The sequence below is a fragment of the Elgaria multicarinata genome, chromosome 13 (assembly GCF_023053635.1).
Source record: "Elgaria multicarinata webbii isolate HBS135686 ecotype San Diego chromosome 13, rElgMul1.1.pri, whole genome shotgun sequence".
Taxonomy (NCBI): Eukaryota; Metazoa; Chordata; class Lepidosauria; order Squamata; family Anguidae; genus Elgaria; species Elgaria multicarinata.
This window is the reverse complement of record NC_086183.1, coordinates 23144055-23170073: the sequence shown is the minus strand read 5'-3', so window position 1 is coordinate 23170073 and position 26019 is coordinate 23144055. Positions and strand designations below refer to the sequence as shown.

General features: G+C 45.5%; 1 protein-coding gene across 2 annotated transcripts; it reads left to right on the top strand.

Moving 5' to 3' along the window:
• Positions 1–543: 543 nt before the first annotated feature.
• Positions 544–9842, top strand: LOC134408018 (sulfotransferase 2B1-like). Of its 2 annotated transcripts, XM_063140079.1 has the most exons (7): positions 554–660; positions 1287–1442; positions 5643–5851; positions 6220–6346; positions 7125–7219; positions 8333–8513; positions 9209–9842. In XM_063140079.1, exons 2-7 carry the CDS (start codon positions 1304–1306, stop codon positions 9316–9318), a joined length of 861 nt encoding a protein of 286 aa, XP_062996149.1. In that variant the 5' UTR covers positions 554–660; positions 1287–1303; the 3' UTR covers positions 9319–9842. The 2 variants fall into 2 exon arrangements, with proteins under 2 accessions (XP_062996147.1, XP_062996149.1); XM_063140077.1 differs by lacking the exon at positions 9209–9842 and having other exon boundaries at positions 544–660; positions 8333–8937.
• The last annotated feature ends 16177 nt before the right edge of the window (positions 9843–26019 follow it).

The window sequence follows — 26019 nt, the reverse complement described above, 5'->3', positions numbered from 1 at the left end:
CTAGCTTCCCTGGGAAGGGAGTTCCAGAGCCCTGGAGCAGACACCGAGAAGGCCCTCTCCTGCATCCCCACCGGGCGTTCCTCTGGTGCTGGTGGGACTGAGAGAAGGGCCTTGTAATTATTAATGGGAAAACGTGAGATGCTTTGGAGACTGGCGATGGCCCAGCCACATGAGTATGGCTGAAGTGGGGATGGGGCATGTGTGTCTGCATGCACACTCCACCTACTTGGCTACTTCCTCGAACTTTATGTGTTCGGTGTGAAGATTGGAGAAAGGGCCTTAGAAGCACTGTTGGCCTGCCGAGGACCTAGATGGCAGGAGCTGAATTTGGCATGGCCTATGATTCAGGGCTGCTCTCACACAACCCACTTTCACCCCACTCGTGTCATAGGCAAATGCCTCCATATAACTGATGTGCTCTTTAAATATATGCATTGCTGAGATGGGACTGCAAAATTCATTTAATCAGCTCTAAAGAGAGGACACTGCCAGCCCATTTATTTCTCCTGACTCTGGAGTGTTTTTATCATATCTAATGATGCCAGAAGAACTTTGGAACTCTAAGTACTGATGCCGGAGTTCCTGTGTTCCCTTTCCTGTGCCAGCAAAGTCCAAAAGTAGTGGATGGGAGAGACCGTAAAAAGCAAGCTGAATTCATTGGTGAGTGAGGAATCATTTGGGGCTATTGAGGAGGGGGATTACGTGTTGGTGTGGGGAATGAGGTTTGTCCTCTTTTAAAGTCCAGCTTGTCTGGAACCGCGAGAGGTGAGTTCTCCACTTCCTGAATTTAGGGAGACCATCAATTCACAGAACTGCATTCTGCATTTTAGGCTTTGTGGAATTGTCCTGTAAATGCCAAGGGCTCATGCAGAAGGACCCCTGAGGATTGTCTTAGGGTCTGGGCAGGTACATATGGGAGGAGGCATTCCTTGAGGTAACCTGGCCCCAAGCCGTTGGGGGCATTGAAAGTACTGTACTACTACTCTCTTTTATTTTAACTGTTTCTTTTATTTTTATTATTTACACTGTAGTTTCAATTTAGAGAAATTGATTTGTGCTGAACGGCAATTTAAATGGCAGTTTTCATTTGCTCAAAAGAAAAGAAAAGAAAAGAATGAAAATCCACTAGCTAGCTGAGTAACTGGTGTGTGTGTGTTTACAAAGACTTACCTCCCTCATCCCCACTGCCACCACCTGCTGTGACCTCTTGGCACCAGATGCCTCTGTAAGGACACCAGAGGCGTCTGGTGCCAAGATTGCTACATGTCTCTCTATTTCTCTTCCAGATAAGGTTTTTCCCCCAATGTCGTCTGCACTGTATTTCACCCACAAGGGAATCCTTTTCCCCAATAAATGGTATGATGTGGAAACACTCAACTTTGTGGAAAATGAATTCCAACTGTTGGACGATGATGTACTGAATGTTACTTTTCCTAAATCAGGTCAGTGGTGCTGTTAAGTTCCTGGACTAGTAGTCTTACATGGGCCCAGGCTTGCATGATAATGTGTGTTATGACACTTATGTCAAATGTGAAGCATGCAATAAACATTGAACAACAATATATTTTACCTCTTCCAACCCACTTCATGATTTACAACTTTCATTCCTTATATCCCAGTATCAGAGGCTGTAAGCTTATATATACCAGTTTCTGGGGGACATGGTCAAGAAGGTGCTGTTGCATCCATGTCCTGCTAGAAGGTTACTGGTTGACCACTGTGTAAACAGAATGCTGGACTAGATGAAACCTTGGTCTGTTCCAGCATGGCTCTTCCTATGTTCTATTCATGGGCAGTAAGGCTACTAGTCATGATGATTGCTATACCCATAGTATCAGTATGCTTCTGAATATAACTTGCTAGGAATACACAGGAGGATGTTATCAATTTTTATTATTATTATTATTATTATTATTATTATTATTATTACTATTAATTTATAAAGCGCCATCAATTTTCATGGCGCTGTACAGAATAAAACAAAACAAGACAATCTGCTTTATGGCTTACAATCTAAAATTACCATAACAGACAGGGGAGGGAGGGGAAAAACCAATAGGGGTAGGGACATTAAAACGAAATATAGACTAGTATGACGACGCTACAGTTAAAAAGCTTTCGAGAAAAGAAATGTTTCCAAGCGAGATTTAAAAACAGAAATTGACATTGTGGTCCGCAAATGCACTGGAAGAGAATTCCAGGCATAGGGGGCAGCGAGCGAGAACGGGCGAAGACGAGGGAGAGATGTGGAAACTCTTGGGCAGGTAAGAGACATGGGGCCTTCCTAGACCTGCCGGCTTACGCCGGCAGGGAGGCGGGGCCGAGGCGCGCTAACGTTAGCGCGCCTCCCCCACGCTTCCAGACAGCGGAGCTGCAGGGAGGACGCAAGCCCTGCGGCGTCCGCCATTTTTTTTTTTTGTTTAAAGGAGCCGCGGGTGGCCCGAAGACTCCTGGAAGTAAGTGGCTTTTTTACTTTTTTAAAAAAAACGGGGAGGGGGGGCGAAGGATGGGAGGGTGGGTGGCACGGGGGGAGGGTGGGTGCGATCGCGCCACCGCCGCCCGAGCAAGCAGCTGAGCAGCGCTTGCCCGGGCAATGCCCGGGATGGGGCGGCATTGCCCGGGCAAGTGCCGCTCGGCTGCTTGCTCGGGCGGCAAGTGGTGCGATCGCACCCGCCCTCCCCCCGTGCCACCCAACCTCCCATCCTTCGCCCTCCCTCTCTTCCCCCCCGCCGATGGGCACAGCGCTCCTATGAGCGCTTTGCCAGGTCCACGGCTTTTCGCGGCTCCTCGTAAGCGAGGAGCCGTGAAAAGCCGCAGAAGTCTCCACACTTCCCCCAGCCCCGGCCTGAGGCCGGAGCTGGGGAGAAAGCACGCCATAAGCGCATTTGCTTATGGCGCGCTAGACCAGGCCTCACTGCGGCCTGCCGCCGGATTCCCCTGTGCGTCATCTGGACGCACAGCAGGGAAACCGGGTTGGAAGGCGCGCTAAGGCCTGGTCTAGCAAGGCCCATGGTGTTAATGGAGCGGAGGGCACGAGCAGGGCAATGCGGCCTTCCCACTGGAGCAACTGTCAGAAAAGATATTTGAGGGAAGGGGAGAATGTATCACACAGAGAATAGCAAAAGCTTCAAAGTATAGCAAAAGCTAGAAAAGTAGGAATGAGTGAAATTATTTTCAGATACATTCAATGTCTCACCTGTTCTGTATTCCAGTGATTTTAACATTATTTATTTATTTATTTATTTAATTACATTTATATACCGCCCCACAGCCGAAGCTCTCTGGGCGGTTTACAACATTTAAAAATAGTAAACATTAAAAGTATACAATTTAAACACACACACACACACACACACACATAAAAACAGTATAAAAACAACAGTATCCATTTAAAAACAACAATTGTGGGGTCCATTAAAAACAAACTTAACATTGTTAAATGCTGTTAAAATGCTGTTAAAAATGCCTGGGAGAAGAGAAAGGTCTTGACCTGGCGCCGAAAAGATAACAATGTTGGCGCCAGGCGAGCCTCATCGGGGAGATCATTCCACAGTCGGGGGGCCACCACTGAAAAGGCCCTCTCCCTTGTTGCCATCCTCCGAGCTTCCCTTGGAGTAGGCACTCGGAGGAGGACCTTAGATGTTGAGCGCAGTGTACGGGTAGGTTCATGTCGGGAGAGGCGTTCCATCAGGTATTGTGGTCCCAAGCCATGTAGGGCTTTATAGGTTAAGACCAGCACCTTGAATTGGGCTCGGAAACATATAGGCAGCCAATGCAAGCGGGCCAGAATCGGTGTTACATGCTCAAACCTCCCTGTTCCAGCTATCAATCTGGCTGCCGCATTTTGCACAAGCTGCAGCTTCCGGACCGTCTTCAAAGGCAGCCCCATGTAGAGGGCATTGCAGTAATCTAATTTGGAAGTTACCATTAAGATGTTATATAGAACAGGTGTGTCTTAATTATGTGCTGTGAAATCAGACATGTGACCAAGGCCATATTTGGGTGGGCACGACCCGTTGTGGGCTGGACATGTTGGTGGGCACGCCCCCTTGGGGGTGGCCATGTTATCCTCCTTTTTGGTTTCCAAATTATGGTCACCCTACTGGTTGAACACTGTAGGAACAAAATGCTACACTAGATAGGTCTTTGCTCTGATCCACTAAGACTATTCTGTTCTTATGACCACCAATGCACCATAGTCATCTCTAGTTTTTCCCTAGATCTGGATTTGCCTCTATAGCTAATGTATGTCAACCCACTCCCTGCCAGAACGAAATTTCTCTACACCCTTCAGGCTTTCTTCCTATCGTACAAAGTTCTGTGGACAAAACAAAGTAAGAACTTAATGTTAACAAAACCAAGAGTGAAATAAGGGCATTTGTTCTCAAATGGTCAGTAAGAGGCCCAGTGTCTAGAGATGCTCTGTGTGGGCAGTATCCTGTGGTACCCCTTCACAGAGCAGATACTTCATAGTAAATGGGCCTAGTTTACGTAGGACTGCCATTGGCTACTGCCCTATATTTGCTTGTACCATGACCTTACGATAGGTGGCAGCAGAAGACATAAGAAGAGTCCTGGTGGATCAGGCCAAAAGTTTATGCAGACCAGCATTTTCCCCCCATAGAAGCCAACCAGATTCCTTTGAGAAAACCACTGGAAGACATCACTCTCTTGCTTGTATTCCATTGGAACAGGTATTCAAAGGCATAATGTCTCAAATACTGAATGTTGCATCAAAACAATTGCATCAACAAAATCACTGGAGGAAACAGCACTACTCAGTCCTTAGAATGAATATTATTATTATTATTATTGTTATTGTTGTTATTATTATTATTATTATTATTATTATTATTATTATTATTATTATTATTTACATTTGTATACCACCCCAGAGTCAAAGCTGTCTGGGTGGATTACATAGGACAACACACTTAAAAACCATATTCAAAAATTTTAAATCACAAAAACATACAAATTAAAATCACATAAACATACAAAAACAAACCCAAGCTAATTACATATTGCTAAATGCCTGGGAGAAGAGAAAAGTCTTGACCTGGCGCTGAAAAGTTAACAACGTCGTCGCCAGGCAGGCCTCTTCAGGGAGATTGTTCCACAATTGGGGGACCATCACAGAAAAGGCCCTCTCATTGCCATCCTCCGAGCTTCCTTCAGAGTAGGCACCCAGAGGAGGACCTTCAAATGCTGTACCTTTTTTAAGGAAGCAGGAGGATTCTGAGAAATGTTGAACAAAAGTCATCCATCTTTGAAAAGAAATATGGTCATGTCAACAGGGGTGTTATTTCAAGATAGACATCTCTGAATGCTGATTGCATTACAGACAAAGATGAGCATCTCTTCAGTTCTTTATTCTCCTTGCTAACATCTTTCCTTGCCGCCAGTCAGAAAGGTGTATGCTCAATTAGACATGACTATGTCGACTTGGTGATGAATTTAGGGAATCCTGGCTTTGTAGAGTTTTAAGTAGCTCCTAGGTCTACAGAAATCCTTTTCAGTTCTCATGATTTTGCATAGCTTGAGAATTATGTGTGGGTGGTGGAACGTAATGTGAAAGTGGGTAAGTAAAAAGGGTGTAGGGGAAGAAGAGGCAACCGTATGGTTATTGGACTCCCTTCCAGGTACCAATTGGATGCAGGAGATCTTGGGCTTAATCTGGCACAATGGGGACCCATCATGGGTTCGCAGCTCGGTTGTGTGGGACCGGTCACCATGGATAGAGCTTATTGGAGGTATGAAGACTGCCTTGGCATCTCCTCCACCCAGACTCATGGCTTCTCACATGCCATTCCAGCTTTTCCCCAAGTCATTTCTCCAGTCCAAGGCTAAGGTAAGACAGGAACAATTCTCACATCAAGCCCACCTTCACCTCCTGCTAGTCTAGAACACAGATATGGGGAGTTCTGAGTTGACTCACCTTCCATTCATAGAAAGCAAGGAATTTATAGGAACCATTTATAGGAAGCAAATACATTCTATGGTTCCATTGCCTCTGCCAGTGTTCCAAGGCTTTAATAGTACTCCTGGCAGCTTTTTCGCTATGATTTTCAGGAAAATAATTCTTGATCGAGGTCCTTAGGGAATCCCAGTTAAAACCGTAATGCACACGACATGTTCCATTTGCAGAGCATTTGGAGCTTCTTTGTAACAGGGGCGAGATGCTGCCCTCTCACAATGTCACCTTTGCCTCTCCTCCAGGTGATCTATACTCTGCGTAATCCCAAGGATGTGCTGGTCTCATTTTACCACTATTCCAAATTCTTCAAAGTATTCAAGGACCCTGGAACTGTGGAAGAGTTCTTGGAGGAATTCCTGAGTGGGAATGGTATGCAAAGAGGCCAATAAACCGTCTTCCTCCATTTGGGTTGTAGCAGTCCTTCCCCATGAGAGACTCACTGAGCAATATAACCACTGAACTCCCCTGCCCTCCTTTACACAGTAGTAGAAGTCAGCAGTTGAGATTTGTAGCTGCAACAGTGACTTTCATTTGATTATCTTGTCTTCTCTGAGGAAATCTTGTGCATTTGTCAAAAGTGGTGAACTGGACCTGTTATTGTATTTATGTAACACTGTATATTTGTATCCTGCCCTCCACTAGGCCACAAGCCTGGGTACATAGAGTTGTCCCATGTTAGCCCTCAGAATAGTGGTGTGAGCTTAGAGGTAGAAATACTGACTGCCACAGACTAGGCCAAAGCCACTCTGTGTTTCTCATGACTGAGTGAAGATGGGAAGTCCAGTCTCCCCTGGGCTGGTCCAACACGCTATGCCCCACACCACGAAGGCTTTCTTCGTACTCGATCCTCATAACGTTATCACAGAACGGTAATTCCCAACAGGGCAAAGGGGAAGGAAGGGGAAATGTGCCATGCTGCTGCTGCTGCTGCTGCTGCTGATTTGCATTTGTATACCGCCCATAGCTGAAGCTCTCTGGGCAGTTCACATAATAAAACTGGTGGAGGGTGGAGATGGCGAGGCCTCAGTTCCACTGCTGTGTGATGATAATGCATATCCACCTCTGAAGGCAGGAAGTGTAACCCTCTTCCACCCTCCTTCCCTCGGACTGTTGACATGCCACTTTTGGCTCTGCTTTGCTCTTCCAGTGGCCTTTGGTTCCTGGTTTGACCATGTGAAAAGTTGGCTGGAGGTCAAGGGGAGACCCAATGTCTTCTTCAACAGTTATGAAGAGCTGCAGCAGGTATGGTTTGACCTTTGGCTGTATACACACCCATCCTGGCTTACGTTGTTTCTTTACTTCTCCAAGTGAAGTTTTTTTTAAAATGGGATGCTGTTGAGTGCAGAGAGTCTCTAGGAATGGAAGAGCTGTGCTGGATTTGATCAAGTATCAATCTGGTCCAGCATTCTGTTCACACTGGCCACCCAGCTGCTCATGGGAAAGCCACAGGCAGGACATGACTGGAGCAGCACCCTCCTGCCCCTGTTCCCCAGCAACTAGTGTACATAGGCATCCTATCTCTGATACGGGAGATGGTACATAGCTATCGACTAGTAGCCATTGGTAGCCTTTCCCCTTGCTTACACTGTCAGCTGTCTTCCAGGGTTCCAGTTAAAAGCTAAAGTTTCACCTTTTTACGTTAAGCCCCAGGGATTAGGTTTTATTTAGGTTCAAATGGAGCCCAACCCATTTGTACGCAGGCCCAGCTAGTCCCAAAACATTTCCCAGCACCTTATAAATTTGATGCCTTCTTCTCTACACCCCATCTCATCCACACACTGAAACTCCTCAGTTTTGCCTGCTTAGATGGCCCTGTGAATGGAACAGGGAGCATTTCAGAGAAAGCTGCCTTGGTAGTACTGCCTTTCATCCTCCTACCTTGAATATTTATTGCGTTTTCCAGGACCCCATGTCTCGGGTACCATCCTCTGACTGGAGTCCACCAGGGGAAGAGCCTTCAGCGTGGTGGCTCCCCTCCTGTGGGATTCCCTGCCTCTGGAGGTCAGGCAGGCGCCAACTTTGTACTCCTTTCGGCATCTCCTGAAAACATCATTATTCCAGGAAGCCTTTCCTTAATGTCCAGCCATGACTCATTGTTTGTGCTTCCTTTAAAATCTGTTTTAACTTTTTCATTCTGTTTTTATTTTCATTTTATCTTGTACACCGCTTTGAAATTTTCAATGGGGAGCAGTATATAAATATTGTAAGTAAATAAATATAGTAATAATAATTATAAACCACCACTACTGACTGCACTTCAGCAATGTCTACAAAGCTATGTAGATGTTGTGTGATGTCCACAAGCCCTGCAGCAGGCAGACAGTTTCCCAGGCCATCTGCTTGTCTCTCCGCCAGGACCTGCGAGGCAGTGTGGAAAAGATCTGCCGTTTCCTTGGGAAGGAGCTGAATAGCCAGCAAATTGATTCTGTGGTGGAAAATGCCTCCTTCCAGAAGATGAAGGACAACCCGAAGTCCAACTTCACCACACTGCCAGATTACTTTTTAGACCACAAGAAAGGGAAGTTATTGAGGAAAGGTAAAAGCAGACCCTCCTGGGTGTCTAGTGTTGTCACGTGTGCATTTGCTGGAGTTCAGGTGGCAGCCACTGACCAAGAGAGATGGGAGGCAGGGAAGGATGTCCTACTACCTTGAGCTTCCTCACACATTTCCCTCTCAACTAGAATTAATGGTGAAGGGTTGCCTTTTCAAGTGCCTGTGGTGGGAGGGTCATTTGTGTGAGATGGGCACCCCTGCAGCCTAATCAGATATATTCTGAACTGATAAGATTCTTCTCCACTGACAGGTGGCCTTTTCTGAAAAACCCAGGTGGAAAACTTTGTTTCCTTTGAGAGGTTTTGAAATGGAGGCACTTGGCAACCTTGTTGTTGTTGTGGTTGTTGTTGATGATGATGATTTCATTTCCCAATTTTTTTTAGAACAGCAGACATAGATGCCTCATCCATGAGGGGATCTACACAGCGTACTGGAGGCGCACACAAGCGCCTTTAGTGTGACCCAAAATTGTGTGTGTAGATCCTGCTGGAAGAGGCGGAGGAAGAGGCGGAGGGAGAGGAGGCGGCGGCTGGGGAATCGGGCCATGTCCTTGCCGCCGCCGCCACCCACCTCCCCGCCGGCCTTGTCCCAGCCACGGGGGTGGGGGGCGAGACCCCCTCCCGCCACGGAGCAGGCTTGCATTCTTTGCATTTACTGCTTCCTCTTGTGGTCTTCCAGGGATCGTCGGGGACTGGAAGAACCTCCTGACAGTGGCACAGAATGAACGCTTTGACCGCGTTTATCAGGAGAAGATGCAGGGAGTGAGTGCGACCTTCCCATGGGACTGAAGAAGGCCAGACTGCAACTTCTGCTGTTCTGTTTTCTTTCTGTCTGTGCCTCATATGGCTCAGGTTCCTTCTAATAAATCATTGGGCTGTATTACCAGGGTAGTGTTATTTCTCCAGGTGTGAAGGAAGCTGAGCAGGAATTTCACAGTCCAAACAGGGGAGGAGAGCAAACATGCCCAAAGATGCATGGATACATTCTATGTTCAATTCTAGGCTCACTTCAAGCTTAGCCTTGCTTGCCCCTCAGCTGTCTGCGTGATGTCACAGTGTGGATCTACACTTCTGCTTATATCGATTTTTTGAGCCCTTGTGACGTTGTAAGTTGTATCGCTACCTTGTGTATACCGTTGCTCAGTAGCGTTACTTACCTTTTCTTGTAACGTTGTTGCGGAGCACACTGTTCGTTGCCCCGTTGTCGGTGTTGTTTCTTCTTCTCGTTTCTCTGAACCTTTCAATTCCCAGACTGTCTTTTCTCTGCGCCTCCCACTTCCTTGTTTTTGTATTTTATGCGCTTCCCTAGCTAACATTCCTTTATGCACATGCTCTTAATTCCAACTCTTTGTGGCGGAAGTTCTTCAGAGAGAGTGGTTTGTGGATTGTTGGAGTTGTCTGTCTCTTGAGGAAAGTGTAGGAATGCCTGGTGAATGGAATGTGTTAAATCTTTCTCATTTTAAAAACGTTATTTCTGTGGTATTACATGCAACCTACCTCAAGTGAAAACTTTTTTTGAAACAATATTTTTATTAAAGGATGCGCATATGCACATTTCTAATTAAATTAATTTTTTTAAAAAAAATTAAATTAAGGATGCGCATATGCGCATATGACCCGCCTGTCATTGGGGGTGCTGCTGCTGGTGGGACTGAGAGAAAGGCCTTGTCATTATTAATGGGAAAACGTGAGATGCTTTGGAGACTGGTGATGGCCCAGCCACATGAGTATGGCTGAAGTGGGAATGGGGCATGTATGTCTGCATGCACACTCCACCTACTTGGCTACTTCCTCGATCTTTATGTGTTCGGTGTGAAGATTGGAGAAAGGGTCTTGGAAGTTCTGTTGGCCTGCCGAGGACCCAGATGGCAGGAGCTGAATTTGCCATGGCCTATGATTCTGGGCTGCTCTCACACAACCCACTTTCACCCCAGTCGTGTCATAGGCAAATGCCTCCATATACCATACTACTTTATTGTTATCCATAGATCCATGAGAAAACAAGAATCAAACATGAAATCATACAGTTAGAGATATTATCAACTTTCATCTAATACACAGAGAGCTCTAATCCTGGCCGCCACTGTAAGAAATTTAGCAACAGCCAAAGTTACTCTTGAGGACTTGTCTTCCAACAGAAACTTAACATAAAATTTGTCTGGACTTCTGGACAGTTTACTCAACAATGGGGTGATCATAAGATGGCGGGCCTGATTATAAAAGCTACAGGACAGAAGGATATGCTCCATCGTCTCCACTTCCATATTCTTACAGGGGCACCGTCGTTCCTGATGAGGGACACCAGCATATCCGCCCTGAAGTAATTCAATAGAATAAACATTGCATCTGGCCTTGGAGAAAACAATACAATACTTAGCCACTGACAGGTTCTTTAGATAGTCAGCCAGCTGAAGAGGCCCAACGTAATGAACATGCAATGCACTGGGAGAGCAAGAAACATAAGAGCGAGTACGTAAGTCACAGAAGGCTATATCCCACAACCTTTGTTTGACAGATTTAAAAGCAAAATTCAAGCCCAGATTAAGGAGGAGGGATGAGGAGAGACCGATTGAAGCTGCCTTCCTGGCAAGAAGCTTGGACCAGCTATTCACATAGTTGTCCTGAGCCAAACATGAAAGCAGACCTGAGCCCCTCCCAAAAAGACTAACTTCCATCCAAAATTTTAAGGCAGACCACCAAGCCCTAAGCAAAAGAGAGCTTTCCCCTGGTTTCCATCAAAAGTACGGAATTAGGGACACATTTTGGAAGTTGAAGAAGGGTCCTCAAAAACCTTGTCTGTAGCCTATCTATCTCAGATGTTCACCCCCCTATCAAAATGTTGGAGGCATATAAAAGCTGGGCTGCAGACTTGACATTAAACACTTTGATAGCAGACGGTATAAACATTCCCCCTTTAGTAAAGAAAAAGCATGTTATTGCGGCTGAACTGACTGAAGCTTTATTAAGGGTGTCCGATCTATGGGCACTCCAGGACAGGGTATGATGGAATAACAGCCCCAGGTAAGAGAAATTTTTCACCTGTTCCAGGATATGCCCGTCAAGGGACCACCGAGGTTTAGAAAATCTATTTTCAAAGAACATGACTTTAGATTTCTCAAAATTAATTTTCAGATCGTTGGTCAAACAAAAGTTGGAGAATTTAATTAAAAGATGTTTCAAACCAGGTCTAGAGCGGGAGAGAATAACAGCATCGTCTGCGTAAAGTAAAATAGGAATTTTCCTTGCACCAAGTTTGGGCAAATGTCCTTCATGGTCATACAGGGCCTCCTCAATATCATTTATGTATAGGTTAAATAGCGTAGGTGTTAGGATACAGCCCTGTCTTACTCCTCTAGACATAAGAATTTCATTTGAAAGCTGTCCCTGTGTGCCACATCTAACTCGCATCCTGCTGTCGCTATATAGAACCATTATAAGATTAAGAAGTCTTTTGTCCACCAGGATTTTATCTAATTTCTCCCATAGTTTAGTTCTAGGGATGGAGTCGAAAGCGGACTTCAGATCCATGAAGGCGACAAACAGTTTGTTACGTAGAAATTTAAGAGGTTTCTCCGCTAAGTGAAAAAGAATCAGACCATGATCAGAGGTGGAGTGATTCTTTCTAAAGGCAGCTTGGGCCTCCGTGACAACTTTCACCCCACTCGTGTCATAGGCAAATGCCTCCATATAGCTGACGTGTTCTTTAAATATATGCATTGCAAAGATGGGACTGCAAAATTCATTTAATCAGCTCTAAAGAGAGGACACTGCCAGCCCATTTATTTTCTCCTGACTCTGGAGTGTTTTTATCATATCTAATGATGCCAGAAGAACTTTGGAACTCTAAGTACTGATGCCGGAGTTCCTGTGTTCCCTTTCCTGTGCCTCCTTCCCTTCCCATTTTTAGAAATATCCTTAATGAACAAGCTAAGATTGTCTTGTTCATTGAGCACAGACCACTCTAAGGAAGGTAGCAAAGTCCAAAAGTAGTGGATGGGAGAGACCGTAAAAAGCAAGCTGAATTCATTGGTGAGTGAGGAATCATTTGGGGCTATTGAGGAGGGGGATTACGTGTTGGTGTGGGGAATGAGGTTTGTCCTCTTTTAAAGTCCAGCTTGTCTGGAACCGTGAGAGGTGAGTTCTCCACTTCCTGAATTTAGGGAGACCATCAATTCACAGAACTGCATTCTGCATTTTAGGCTTTGTGGAATTGTCCTGTAAATGCCAAGGGCTCATGCAGAAGGACCCCTGAGGATTGTCTTAGGGTCTGGGCAGGTACATATGGGAGGAGGCATTCCTTGAGGTAACCTGGCCCCAAGCCGTTGGGGGCATTGAAAGTACTGTACTACTACTCTCTTTTATTTTAATGGATTCTTTTATTTTTATTATATACACTGTAGTTTCAATTTAGAGAAATTGATTTGTGCTTGAACGGCAATTTAAATGGCAGTTTTCATTTGCTCAAAAGAAAAGAAAAGAAAAGAAAAGAATGAAAATCCACTAGCTAGCTGAGTAACTGGTGTGTGTGTGTGTGTGTGTGTTTACAAATGGCTTACCTCCCTCATCCCCACTGCCACCACCTGCCTGAGACCTCTTGGCACCAGACGCCTCTGTAAGGACACCAGAGGTGTCTGGTGACAAGATTGCTACATGTCTCTCTATTTCTCTTCCAGATAAGGTTTTTCCCCCAATGTCATCTGCACTGTATTTCACCCACAAGGGAATCCTTTTTCCCAATAAAAGGTATGATGTGGAAACACTCAACTTTGTGGAAAATGAATTCCAACTGTTGGACGACGATGTACTGAATGTTACTTATCCTAAATCAGGTCAGTGGTGCTGTTATGTTCCTGGACTAGTAGTCTTACATGGGCCCAGGCTTGCATGATAATGTGTGTTATTACACTTATGTCAAATGTGAAGCATGCAATAAACATTGAACAACAATATATTTTACCTCTTCCAACCCACTTCATGATTTACAACTTTCATTCCATATATCCCAGTATCAGAGGCTGTAAGCTTATATATACCAGTTTCTGGAGGACATGGTCAAGAAGGTGCTGTTGCATCCATGTCCTGCTAGAAGGTTACTGGTTGACCACTGTGTAAACAGAATGCTGGACTAGATGAAACCTTGGTCTGATCCAGCATGGCTCTTCCTATGTTCTATTCATGGGCAGTAAGGCTACTAGTCATGATGATTGCTATACCCACAGTATCAGTATGCTTCTGAATAACACTTGCTAGGCAAAATACACAGGAGGATGTTATCAATTATTATTATTATTATTATTATTATTATTATTATTATTATTGTTATTAATTTATAAAGCGCCATCAATTTTCATGGCGCTGTTCAGAATAAAACAAAACAAGACAATCTGCTTTATGTCTTACAATTTAAAATTTACGTAACAGACAGGGGAGGGAGGGGAAAAACCAATAGGGGTAGGGACATTAAAACGAAATATAGACTAGTATGACCACGCTACAGTTAAAAAGCTTTCGAGAAAAGAAATGTTTCCAAGCGAGATTTAAAAACAGAAATTGACATTGTGGTCCGCAAATGCACTGGAAGAGAATTCCAGGCATAGGGGGCAGCGAGCGAGAACGGGCGAAGACGAGCGAGAGATGTGGAAACTCTTGGGCAGGTAAGAGACATGGTGTTAATGGAGCGGAGGGCACGAGCAGGGCAATGTGGACTTCCCACTGGAGCAACTGTCAGAAAAGCTATTTGAGAGAAGGGGAGAATGTATCACACAGAGAATAGCAAAAGCTTCAAAGTATAGCAAAAGCTAGAAAAGTAGGAATGAGTGGAATTATTTTCAGATACATTCAATGTCTCACCTGTTCTGTATTCCAGTGATTTTAACATTAAGATGTTATATAGAACAGGTATGTCTTAATTATGTGCTGTGAAATCAGACATGTGACCAAGGCCATATTTGGGTGGGCACGTCCCGTTGTGGGCTGGACATGTTGGGCGTGGCCATGTTATCCTCCTTTTTGGTTTCCAAATTATGGTCACCCTACTGGTTGAACACTGTAGGAACAAAATGCTACACTAGTTAGGTCTTTGCTCCGATCCACTAAGACTATTCTGTTCTTATGACCACCAATGCAGCATAGTCATCTCTAGTTTTTCCCTAGATCTGGATTTGCCTCTATAGCTAATGTATGTCAACCCACTCCCTGCCAGAACGAAATTTCTCTACACCCTTCAGGCTTTCTTCCTATCGTACAAAGTTCTGTGGACAAAACAAAGTAAGAACTTAATGTTAACAAAACCAAGAGTGAAATAAGGGCATTTGTTCACAAATGGTCAGTAAGAGGCCCAGTGTCTAGAGATGCTCTGTGTGGGCAGTATCCTGTGGTACTCCTTCACAGAGCAGATACTTCATAGTTAATGGGCCTAGTTTACGTAGGACTGCCATTGGGTACTGCCCTATATTTGCTTGTACCATGACCTTATGATAGGTGGCAGCAGAAGACGTAAGAAGAGTCCTGGTGGATCAGGCCAAAAGTTTATGCAGACCAGCATTCCCCCCCCCCCATAGAAGCCAACCAGATTCCTTTGAGAAAACCACCGGAAGACATCACTCTCTTGCTTGCATTCCATTGGAACAGGTATTCAAAGGCATAATGTCTCAAATACTGAATGTTGCATCAAAATAATTGCATCAACAAAATCACTGGAGGAAACAGCACTACTCAGTCCTTAGAATGAATATTATTATTATTATTGTTGTTGTTGTTATTATTATTATTATTATTATTATTATTATTATTATTATTATTTACATTTGTATACCACCCCAGAGTCAAAGCTGTCTGGGTGGATTACATAGGACAACACACTTAAAAACCATATTCAACAATTTAAAATCACAAAAACATACAAATTAAAATCACATAAACTTAAAAAAACAAACCCAAGCTAATTACATATTGCTAAATGCCTGGGAGAAGAGAAAAGTCTTGACCTGGCGCTGAAAAGTTAACAACGTCGTCGCCAGGCAGGCCTCTTCAGGGAGATTGTTCCCCAATTGGGGGACCATCACAGAAAAGGCCCTCTGATTGCCATCCTCCGAGCTTCCTTCAGAGTAGGCACCCAGAGGAGGACCTTCAAATGCTGTTCCTTTTTTAAGGAAGCAGGAGGATCCTGAGAAATGTTGAACAAAAGTCATCCATCTTTGAAAAGAAATATGGTCATGTCAACAGGGGTGTTATTTCAAGACAGACATCTCTGAATGCTGATTGCATTACAGACAAAGATGAGCATCTCTTCAGTTCTTTATTCTCCTTGCTAACATCTTTCCTTGCCGCCAGTCAGAAAGGTGTATGCTCAATTAGACATGACTATGTCGACTTGGTGATGAATTTAGGGAATCCTGGCTTTGTAGAGTTTTAAGTAGCTCCTAGGTCTACAGAAATTCATTCCAGTTCTTATGATTTTGCATAGACAGGGAATTATGTGTGGTCGGTGGAACGGAAGGTGAAAGTGGGTAAGTAAAAAGGGTGTAGGGGAAGAAGAGGCAACCGTATGATTATTGGACTCCCTTCCAGGTACCAATTGGATGCAGGAGATCTTGGGCTTAATCTGGCACAATGGGGACCCATCATGGGTTCGCAGCACGTTTGTGTGGGACCGGTCACCATGGATAGGAACTACTGATGGTATGAAGATTGTCTTGGCATCTCCTCCACCCAGACTCATGGCTTCTCACATGTCATTCCAGCTTTTCCCCAAGTCATTTCTCCAGTCCAAGGCTAAGGTAAGATAGGAACAATTCTCACATCAAGCCCACCTTCACCTCCTGCTCGTCTAGAACACAGATATGGGGAGTTCTGAGTTGACTCACCTTCCATTCATAGAAAGCAAGGAATTTATAGGAACCATTTATAGGAAGCAAATACATTCTATGGTTCCATTGCCTCTGCCAGTGTTCCAAGGCTTTAATAGTACTCCTGGCAGCTTTTTCGCTATGATTCCCAGGAAAATAATTCTTGATCGAGGTCCTTAGGGTAATCCCAGTTAAAACCGTAATGCACACGGCATGTTCCATTTGCAGAGCATTTGGAGCTTCTTTGTAACAGGGGTGAGATGCCGCCCTCTCACAATGTAACCTTTGCCTCTCCTCCAGGTGATCTATACTCTGCGTAATCCCAAGGATGTGCTGGTCTCATTTTACCACCACTCCAAATTCTTCAAAACATTCAAGGACCCTGGAACTGTGGAAGAGTTCTTGGAGGAATTCCTGAGTGGGAATGGTATGCAAAGAGGCCAATAAACCGTCTTCCTCCATTTGGGTTGTAGCACTCCTCCCCCATGAGAGACTGGGGGGGATCCGCATGTCACTCCCAGAGCGCTTCTATGTGGTCCCAGTGCACCCCGAAAACTATAGAGTGACTTCCCTGTAAAAGAAACGACGAAGAGCCGTCTATGGCGCCGCCGCTGCCGCCGCCGAGGAGAGCTCTCCGCCGGCGAGTAGAGCTCAGCAAAAGAAGGCGGGGTGAAAAGCGGAAGAAGCTCTCCACCCCGCCTTCTTTTGCCGAGCACTCCTCGCTGGCGAAGAGCTCTCGTTGTCGTCGTCGTCATCGGTGGCATGGACGGCTCTTCGTCGTTTCTTTTACAGGGAAGTCACACTATAGTTTTCGGGGTGCACTGGGACCTCATAGAAGCACTCTGGGAGCGACGTGTGGATCCCCCCTCACTGAGCAATATAACCACTGAACTCCCCTGCCCTCCTTTACACCGTAGTAGAAGTCAGCAGTTGAGATTTGTAGCTGCAACAGTGACTTTCATTTGATTATCTTGTCTTCTCTGAGGAAATCTTGTGCATTTGTCAAAAGTGGTGAACTGGACCTGTTATTGTATTTATCTAACACTGTATATTTGTATCCTGCCCTCCACAAGGCCACAAGCCTGGGTACATAGAGTTGTCCCATGTTAGCCCTCAGAATAGTGGTGTGAGCTTAGAGGTAGAAATATTGACTGCCACAGACTAGTCCAAAGCCACTCTGTGTTTCTCATGACTGAGTGAAGATGGGAAGTCCAGTCTCCCCTGGGCTGGTCCAGCACTCCAGGTACCACACCACGAAGGCTTTCTTCATACTCGATCCTCATAACGTTATCACAGAACGGTAATTCCCAACAGGGCAAAGGGGAAGGAAGGGGAAATGTGCCATGCTGCTGCTGCTGCTGCTGCTGCTGCTGCTGATTTGCATTTGTATACCGCCCATAGCTGAAGCTCTCTGGGCAGTTCACATAATTAAACTGGTGGAGGGTGGAGATGGCGAGGCCTCAGTTCCACTGCTGTGTGATGATAATACATATTAGGGGTGTGATCCGCTCCGATTAGGAGCATAGAAGCAGTAGCGGATTGGCCTGCTCCGCCTTACCCAGAGGCGGAGTAGGAGCGGACCGCGGACCCCTAGAAGCAAGGCGAAGAGAAGCGGCCATTTTTCAGAACTCCTAGTTCAGGCGGAGCGCTCCGGTCGCCATCTTGAAAACATTTCGCCATAGGATTGCATTGCGGCAAATAATCGCGCATAACTAGGTTGTTTTTGAAGCTATCATTCTGGAAATTCTTGTGCACAGAGAGTCGTGGATGGGGGTCCTTTTGAGACCACTCTCACCTCTCTGCGTTGTGCGGGTCGCGTGCTATATTTTTTTGAAAATCGGGTCAACCGCGCGGCTCAAATGGCGTTTTCGGCTTTTCGCCCATAGGATTGCATTGAGGGAAAGAATCGGGGATAACTGGGGGGGTGGTTTAAGCTATCGTTCTGAAAATTCTTGTGCACAGAGAGTCGTGGATGGGGGTCATTTTGAGACTACTCTCAACTTTCTGCGTCCTGTGGTTCTTGTGCAATATTTTTTTAAAAATCGGGGTTTGGGGTTTTTTGGGTTTTTTTGGAAGCGATGACAGGCACATTCAACTCCCAATCCTGATGAGAATTGATCTCCTCAGAAAGCATCATCCTCCAATCCCAGCATTGGAGGGGGGACTAAGGCAGACCCACCCTGAGAACTTTCTGTTTTGTGTCTCTTTGTGGGTTGGCGTTCGTGGAGGGAACACTTAGTTAGTTAGTGCTCCTGCTTTGGACTTTGGAGATAGATTAGGATAGATTTAGTTTGGCACGTGTGTGTGTGTTTGTTTGCTTCTTTCTGACTTATAGCTTAGTTTGCCCTGTGTTTTTCCCTTACTTTGATTTAATATAAACTTTATTTTTAAATTTTGGAGTGTGTGTTTGGTGGGTTGGGTTGGTTGCCCCCCCCCCTGACTGTTCTGCTTTTGTGAAAGCTTTCTTTTGAAAGCATACACACACTTCTTGTCCCATTTCCCTACATTTATTAGTAATATTCTTAAACATATTTTATTATATTCTTTTACATAGTCTTAGTAGTATATTAGTATCTCATACATATTATTAGTAGTATTCATATTTTATTCTTCTTATACATATTAGTAGTAGTGTTTGGTTGGTTCTTTCCCCCCCTCCTCTCTCTTAAATCCTGATTGTGTTTCCTTCTATCTTCTATATACCAAAAAATACCAAAAAATACCAAAAAAAATTTATTCTCTTTTTCTTCTCTGTGTAACTTGGACTGAGTGGGCTGCTTTTGTGAAGTGCAACAGGCAGCCACAGATTGAGCATTTTGGGGAAAGCATACACACACTTCTTGTCCCATTTCCCTACATTTATTAGTAATATTCTTAAACATATTATTAGATATTCTTAGTAGTATATATATTAGTATATTCTTAGTAGTATAATATTTTATTCTTTTTATACAGCATACACACTTCTTGTCCCATTTCCCTACATTTATTAGTAATATTCTTAAACATATTATTAGATATTCTTAGTAGTATATATATTAGTATATTCTTAGTAGTATAATATTTTATTCTTTTTATACAGCATACACACTTCTTGTCCCATTTCCCTACATTTATTAGTAATATTCTTAAACACATTATTAGATATTCTTAGTAGTATATATATTAGTATATTCTTAGTAGTATAATATTTTATTCTTTTTATACAGCATACACACTTCTTGTCCCCTGCCTGCCTGCCTGCCTGCCTGCCTGCCTTCCCTCCCTTCTCCCCTTCCCGCCTTGCAGGGATGGTGTATGTGTCTTGCTTTGACTCAGGGGAGAAGTCCTTCCTGCGCTCACTTAGACTTTATCAAGTTCAATAATCCCTTTTTCAAATGTGCCAGAAGATTTAGGGTTATCTCGTGGCATGTTGGGATTTCCTTGGAACTGGCCCCATTGAGCTGTCTGCATTGCAACTTTAAATCCCTGACATACTGGAGTGCCCGATATTCAAAAGTTCCCCTAACATCAGGGGATGATGGGATTGCCTTGAAACTTGGTGTCCATGGGGACACATGGGTAAGCTGTCATGGGACCAAAGGATAGGTTTCTGACGTGCAAATTGACGTAGTTGTAGAATGGGACTTGATTTGGGGTGAGTTAAAAAGTTTAAGCCGTGCCAAAAATCAGGGGATGATGGGATTGCCTTGAGTCTGGGCGTCCATGTGGACACATGGATAAGCTATCATGGTGCCGAGTTTGAGGTTTCTAACATGCAAATTGACGTAGTTGTAGAATGGGACAATTTGGGGTGAGTTAAGCCGCGCCAAAAATCAGGGGATGATGGGATTGCCTTGAGTCTGGGCGTGCGTGTGTATACCCCCATGAGGTGTCATGGTGCCAAACGTGAGGTTTCTAACTTGAACAGAAAAAAAGTTGTATACTTTTTTAGCTTTCAATGCAACCCTATGGGGGGCAAAAACGGAGCTCCGGATCCGGATCCGGAGCTCCGAGCGGAGCGGAGCGGAAGTGGGTGGAGCGGGGGCGGGGCGGAGTGGCCCGATCCGAAAAATGGCGGATCTGCAAGTGAAGCGGAGCGGGGGGTCCGTGCACACCCCTAATACATATCCATCTCTGAAGGCAGGAAGTGTAACCCTCCTCCACCCCCCAGCCCTTGGACTGTTGACATGCCACTTTTGGCTCTGCTTTGCTCTTCCAGTGGCCTTTGGTTCCTGGTTTGACCATGTGAAAAGTTGGCTGGAGGTGAAGGGGAGACCCAATGTCTTCTTTAACAGTTATGAAGAGCTGCAGCAGGTATGGTTTGACCTTTGGCTGTATACACACCCATCCTGGCTTACGTTGTTTCTTTACTTCTCCAAGTGAAAGTTTTTTAAAATGGCATGCTGTTGAGTGCAGAGAGTCTCTAGGAACGGAAGAAGAGCTGTGCTGGATCTGGAGAAGAATCCATCTGGTCCAGCATTCTGTTCACACAGTGGCCACCCAGCTGCTCATGGGAAAGCCACAGGCAGGACATGACTGGAGCAGCACCCTCCTGCCCCTGTTCCCCAGCAACTAGTGTACATAGGCATCCTACCTCTGATACGGGAGATGGTACATAGCTATCGACTAGTAGCCATTGGTAGCCTTTCCCCTTGCTTACACTGTCAGCTGTTTTCCAGGGTTCCAGTTAAAAGCTAAAGTTTCACCTTTTTACGTTAAGCCCCAGGGATTAGGTTTTATTTAGGTTCAAATGGAGCCCATCCCTCTTGTACCCAGGCCCAGACATTTCCCAGCACCTTATAAATTTGATGCCTTCTTCTCAACACCACCATCTCATCCACACATTGAAACTCCTCAGTTTTGCCTGCTTAGATGGCCCTGTATATAGAACATGGAGCATTTCAGAGAAAGCTACCTTGGTAGTACTGCATTTCATCCTCCTACTTCTAATATTTATTGCGGTTTCCAGGACCCCATGTCTCGGGTACCATCCTCTGATTGGAGTCCACCAGGGGAAGAGCCTTCAGTGTGGTGGCTCCCCTCCTGTGGGATTCCCTGCCTCTGGAGGTCAGGCAGGCGCCAACTTTGTACTCCTTTCGGCATCTCCTGAAAATATCATTATTCCAGGAAGCCTTTCCTTAATGTCTAGCCATTAGTCATTGTTTCTGTTTCCTTTAAAATCTGTTTTAACTGTTTTATTCAGTTTTTATTTTCATTTTATCTTGTACACCGCTTTGAAACTTTCAATGGGGAGCCATATATAAATATTGTAAATCAATCAATCAATCAATCAATCAATCAATCAATAAAAATAATTATAAACCACCACTACTGACTCCACTTCAGCAATGTCTACAAAGCTATGTAGATGGTGTGTGATGTCCACAAGCCCTGCAGCAGGCAGACAGTTTCCTAGCCAATCTGCTTGTCTCTCCACCAGGATCTGCGAGGCAGTGTGGAGAAGATCTGCCTTTTCCTTGGGAAGGAGCTGAACAGCCAGCAAATTGATTCTGTGGTGGAAAATGCCTCCTTCCAGAAGATGAAGGACAACCCGAAGTCCAACTTCACCACAGGGTCAGATGACACTTTAGACCACAAGAAAGGGAAGTTCTTGAGGAAAGGTAAAAGCAGAGCGTCCTGGGTATCTAGTGTTGCCACATGTGCATTTGCTGAAGGTCAGGTGGCAGATGGGAGGCAGGGAAGGATGTCCCACTGCCTTGAGCTTCCTCATACGTTTCCCGCTCAACTAGAATTAATGGCGAAGGGTTGCCTTTTCATGTGCCTGTGGTGGGAGGGTCATTTGTGTGAGATGGGCACCCCTGCACCCCAATCAGATATGTTCTGAAGTGATAAGATTCTTCTCCACTGACAGGTGGCCCTTTCTGAAAAACCCAGGTGGAAAACGTTTTGTTTCCTTTGAGAGGTTTTGAAATGGAGGCACTTGGCAACCTTGTTGTTGTTGAGATTGTTGTTGTTGTTGATGATGATTTCATTTCCCAAATTTTTTTAGAACAGCAGACATAGATGCCTCATCTATGTCTTCTGTTAAATGCCTGGGAAGAGGATGGTCGTTACCCAGCACCCAGATGATGACAGTGTCAGCCCCAGTTGGGTGTCAATGCGGAGCTCATTCCATAGTCAGGGCAGCCACCTCTGAGAAGGCCCTCTCCCTTGTTCCCACCTTCTGAACCTCCCTTGTAGCTGGAAATCAGAGCGGGATCAGTTGTTGATCATAGTGCAGTCTTAGGTAGACCTGTGCTGAAAGGAGCCTGCAAAATGTAAGATGTATCATATTTGTAGAATTTCTGCAGAGGCCTCTTGGAAGCAGCAATATGAGAGAGCAATCGGGGCCTTCCCATGACATTTTCTCAGCCTGCACAGGGGAGTGTCCACTCTCTGCATTCCATGGAAAGAAGCTGCCTAGACTGGCAGTTGAATCGGACTTGAATGCTGGCAACCGGACAGCCTCCTCCACTACGCTTGAGAGCAGCAAGCCAGCAAGACATTCCACATGATACACCGAGCTCTCTCCTCCATCATTTTGCCAGCAGCTTTGCCTGGTGCAGAATCAGCGGCATCAACACGTGTTGCCTGAGTAGTCTGTGAAACTGCCTGCTTACTCAAGCAAGCTTTCCCAAATGGTGCTCTGTGTGAGTGCATTTGGGAGAAAGCTATGATCCGACAGCAAGCTGGCACAAGCCATTAAAGAATACATGTAGGACAAGCACTGATGGGGGGGTGGCTCAGAAGGACATCATAATAGTAGGTGGTGGATCAGCCAGGTTGGAGGGCTGCCCCTGCTGCCGACCATCATCCACATCCTTCCTCACTCTGCCTAAAGGTAGGGTCAGCCTTTAAAGGGACACTCACTCATTTCTGTTTGCCGGCTCAACTTCTTTGCATTTACTTCAAAGAAACAAGCGCCTTTAGTGCGACCCAAAATTGTGTGTGTAGATCCTGCTGGAAGAGGCGGAGGAAGAGGCGGAGGGAGAGGAGGCGGCGGCTGGGGAATCGGGCCGTATCCTTGCCGCCGCCGCCACCCACCTCCCCGCCGGCCTTGTCCCAGCCACGGGGGTGGGGGGCGAGACCCCCTCCCGCCACGGAGCAGGCTCCTCCTTCCCTGCCCAGGCCAGCCCCAGCCCCAGCACGTCGTCCAGGCTGATCAGGAGGCCGGCGGGGAGGTGGGTGGCGACGGCGGCAGCAGGATCTAAGCACGTGCTTTCGGGTCACACTGAAGGCGCTTGCGTGCGCCTTCAGTACGCTGTGTAGATCCCCTCCTGGTCTTCTGTTAAATGCCTGGGAAGAGGATGGTCGTTACCCAGCACCCAGATAATGACAGTGTCAGCCCCAGTTGGGCGTCAATGCGGAGCTCATTCCATAGTCAGGGCAGCCACCTCTGAGAAGGCCCTCTCCCTTGTTCCCACCTTCTGAACCTCCCTTGTAGGTGGAAATCAGAGCGGGGTCAGTTGTTGATCATAGTGCAGTCTTAGGCAGACCTGTGTTGAAAGGAGCCTGCAAAATGCAAGATGCATCATATTTGTAGAATTCCCGTGGAGGCCTCTTGGAAGCGGCAATATGAGAGTGCAATCAGGGCCTTCCCATGACATTTTCTCAGCCTGCAGGGCAAAGCAAAGGGGAGTGTCCACTCTCTGCATTCCATGGCAAGAAGCTGCCTAGACTGGCAGTTGAATCGGACTTGAATGCTGGCAACCAGACAGCCTCCTCCACCACGCTTGAGAGCAGCAAGCCAGCAAGGCATTCCACATGATACACCGAGCTCTCTCCTCCATTATTTTGCCAGCAGCTTTGCCTGGTGCAGAATCAGCGGCATCTTTGCATTTACTGCTTCCTCTTGTGGTCTTCCAGGGATCGTCGGGGACTGGAAGAACCTCCTGACAGTGGCACAGAATGAACGCTTTGACCGCGTTTATCAGGAGAAGATGCAGGGAGTGAGTGCGACCTTCCCATGGGACTGAAGAAGGCCAGACTGCTTCTTCTGCTGTTCTGTTTTCTTTCTGTCTGTGCCTCATATGGCTCAGGTTCCTTCTAATAAATCATTGGGCTGTATTACCAGGGTAGTGTTATTTCTCCAGGTGTGAAGGAAGCTGAGCAGGAATTTCACAGTCCAAACAGGGGAGGAGAGCAAACATGCCCAAAGATGCATGGATACATTCTATGTTCAATTCTAGGCTCACTTCAAGCTTAGCCTTGCTTGCCCCTCAGCTGTCTGCGTGATGTCACAGTGTGGATCTACACTTCTGCTTATATCGATTTTTTGAGCCCTTGTGACGTTGTAAGTTGTATCGCTACCTTGTGTATACCGTTGCTCAGTAGCATTACTTACCTTTTCTTGTAACGTTGTTGCGGAGCACACTGTTCGTTGCCCCGTTGTCGGTGTTGTTTCTTTTTCTCGTTTCTCTGAACCTTTCAATTCCCAAACTGTCCTTTCTCTGCACCTCCCACTTCCTTGTTTTTGTATTTTATGCGCTTCCCTAGCTAACATTCCTTTATGCACATGCTCTTAATTTCAACTCTTTGTGGCGGGAGTTCTTCAGAGAGAGTGGTTTGTGGATTGTTGGAGTTGTCTGTCTCTTGAGGAAAGTGTAGGAATGCCTGGTGAATGGAATGTGTTAAATCTTTCTCATTTTAAAAACATTATTTCTGTGGTATTACATGCAACCTACCTCAAGTGAAAACTTTTTTTGAAACAATATTTTTATTAAATGATGCGCATATGCACATTTCTAATTTAATTTATTTTTTTTTAAAAAAAATAAATTAAGGATGCGCATATGCGCATATGACCCGCCTGTCATTGGGGGTGCTGCTGCTGGTGGGACTGAGAGAAAGGCCTTGTAATTATTAATGGGAAAACGTGAGATGCTTTGGAGACTGGTGATGGCCCAGCCACATGAGTATGGCTGAAGTGGGAATGGGGCATGTATGTCTGCATGCACACTCCACCTACTTGGCTACTTCCTCGATCTTTATGTGTTCGGTGTGAAGATTGGAGAAAGGGTCTTGGAAGCACTGTTGGCCTGCCGAGGACCCAGATGGCAGGAGCTGAATTTGCCATGGCCTATGATTCAGGGCTGCTCTCACACAACCCACTTTCACCCCAGTCATGTCATAGGCAAATGCCTCCATATACCATACTACTTTATTGTTATCCATAGATCCATGAGAAAACAAGAATCAAACATGAAATCATACAGTTAGAGATATTATCAACTTTCATCTAATACACAGAGAGCACTAATCCTGGCCGCCACTGTAAGAAATTTAGCAACAGCCAAAGTTACTCTTGAGGACTTGTCTTCCAACAGAAACTTAAAATAAAATTTGTCTGGACTTCTGGACAGTTTACTCAACAATGGGGTGATCATAAGATGGCGGGCCTGATTATAAAAGCTACAGGACAGAAGGATATGCTCCATCGTCTCCACTTCCATATTCTTACAGGGGCACCGTCGTTCCTGATGAGGGACACCAGCATATCCGCCCTGAGGTAATTCAATAGAATAAACATTGCATCTGGCCTTGGAGAAAACTATATGTCCGGGAAAGCCGCCAAATGGCTTGACAAAGAAAGATAAGACCAGGCGGTAGCTAGGCAATGAAGGTGTTTATTTACAGAAGCTAAACAGTGCAGGGAAAGGAG

What these genes read in the sequence shown, in the direction of transcription:
- LOC134408018 (XM_063140077.1), top strand. Translation starts at nt 1,304, where the DNA reads ATGTCGTCTGCACTGTATTTCACCCACAAGGGAATCCTTTTCCCCAAT. An exon ending in TGTTACTTTTCCTAAATCAG is followed by an intron (nt 1,443 to 5,642) that starts GTCAGTGGTGCT and finishes ACTCCCTTCCAG; the next exon opens with GTACCAATTGGATGCAGGAG. An exon ending in GTTATGAAGAGCTGCAGCAG is followed by an intron (nt 7,220 to 8,332) that starts GTATGGTTTGAC and finishes TCTCTCCGCCAG; the next exon opens with GACCTGCGAGGCAGTGTGGA.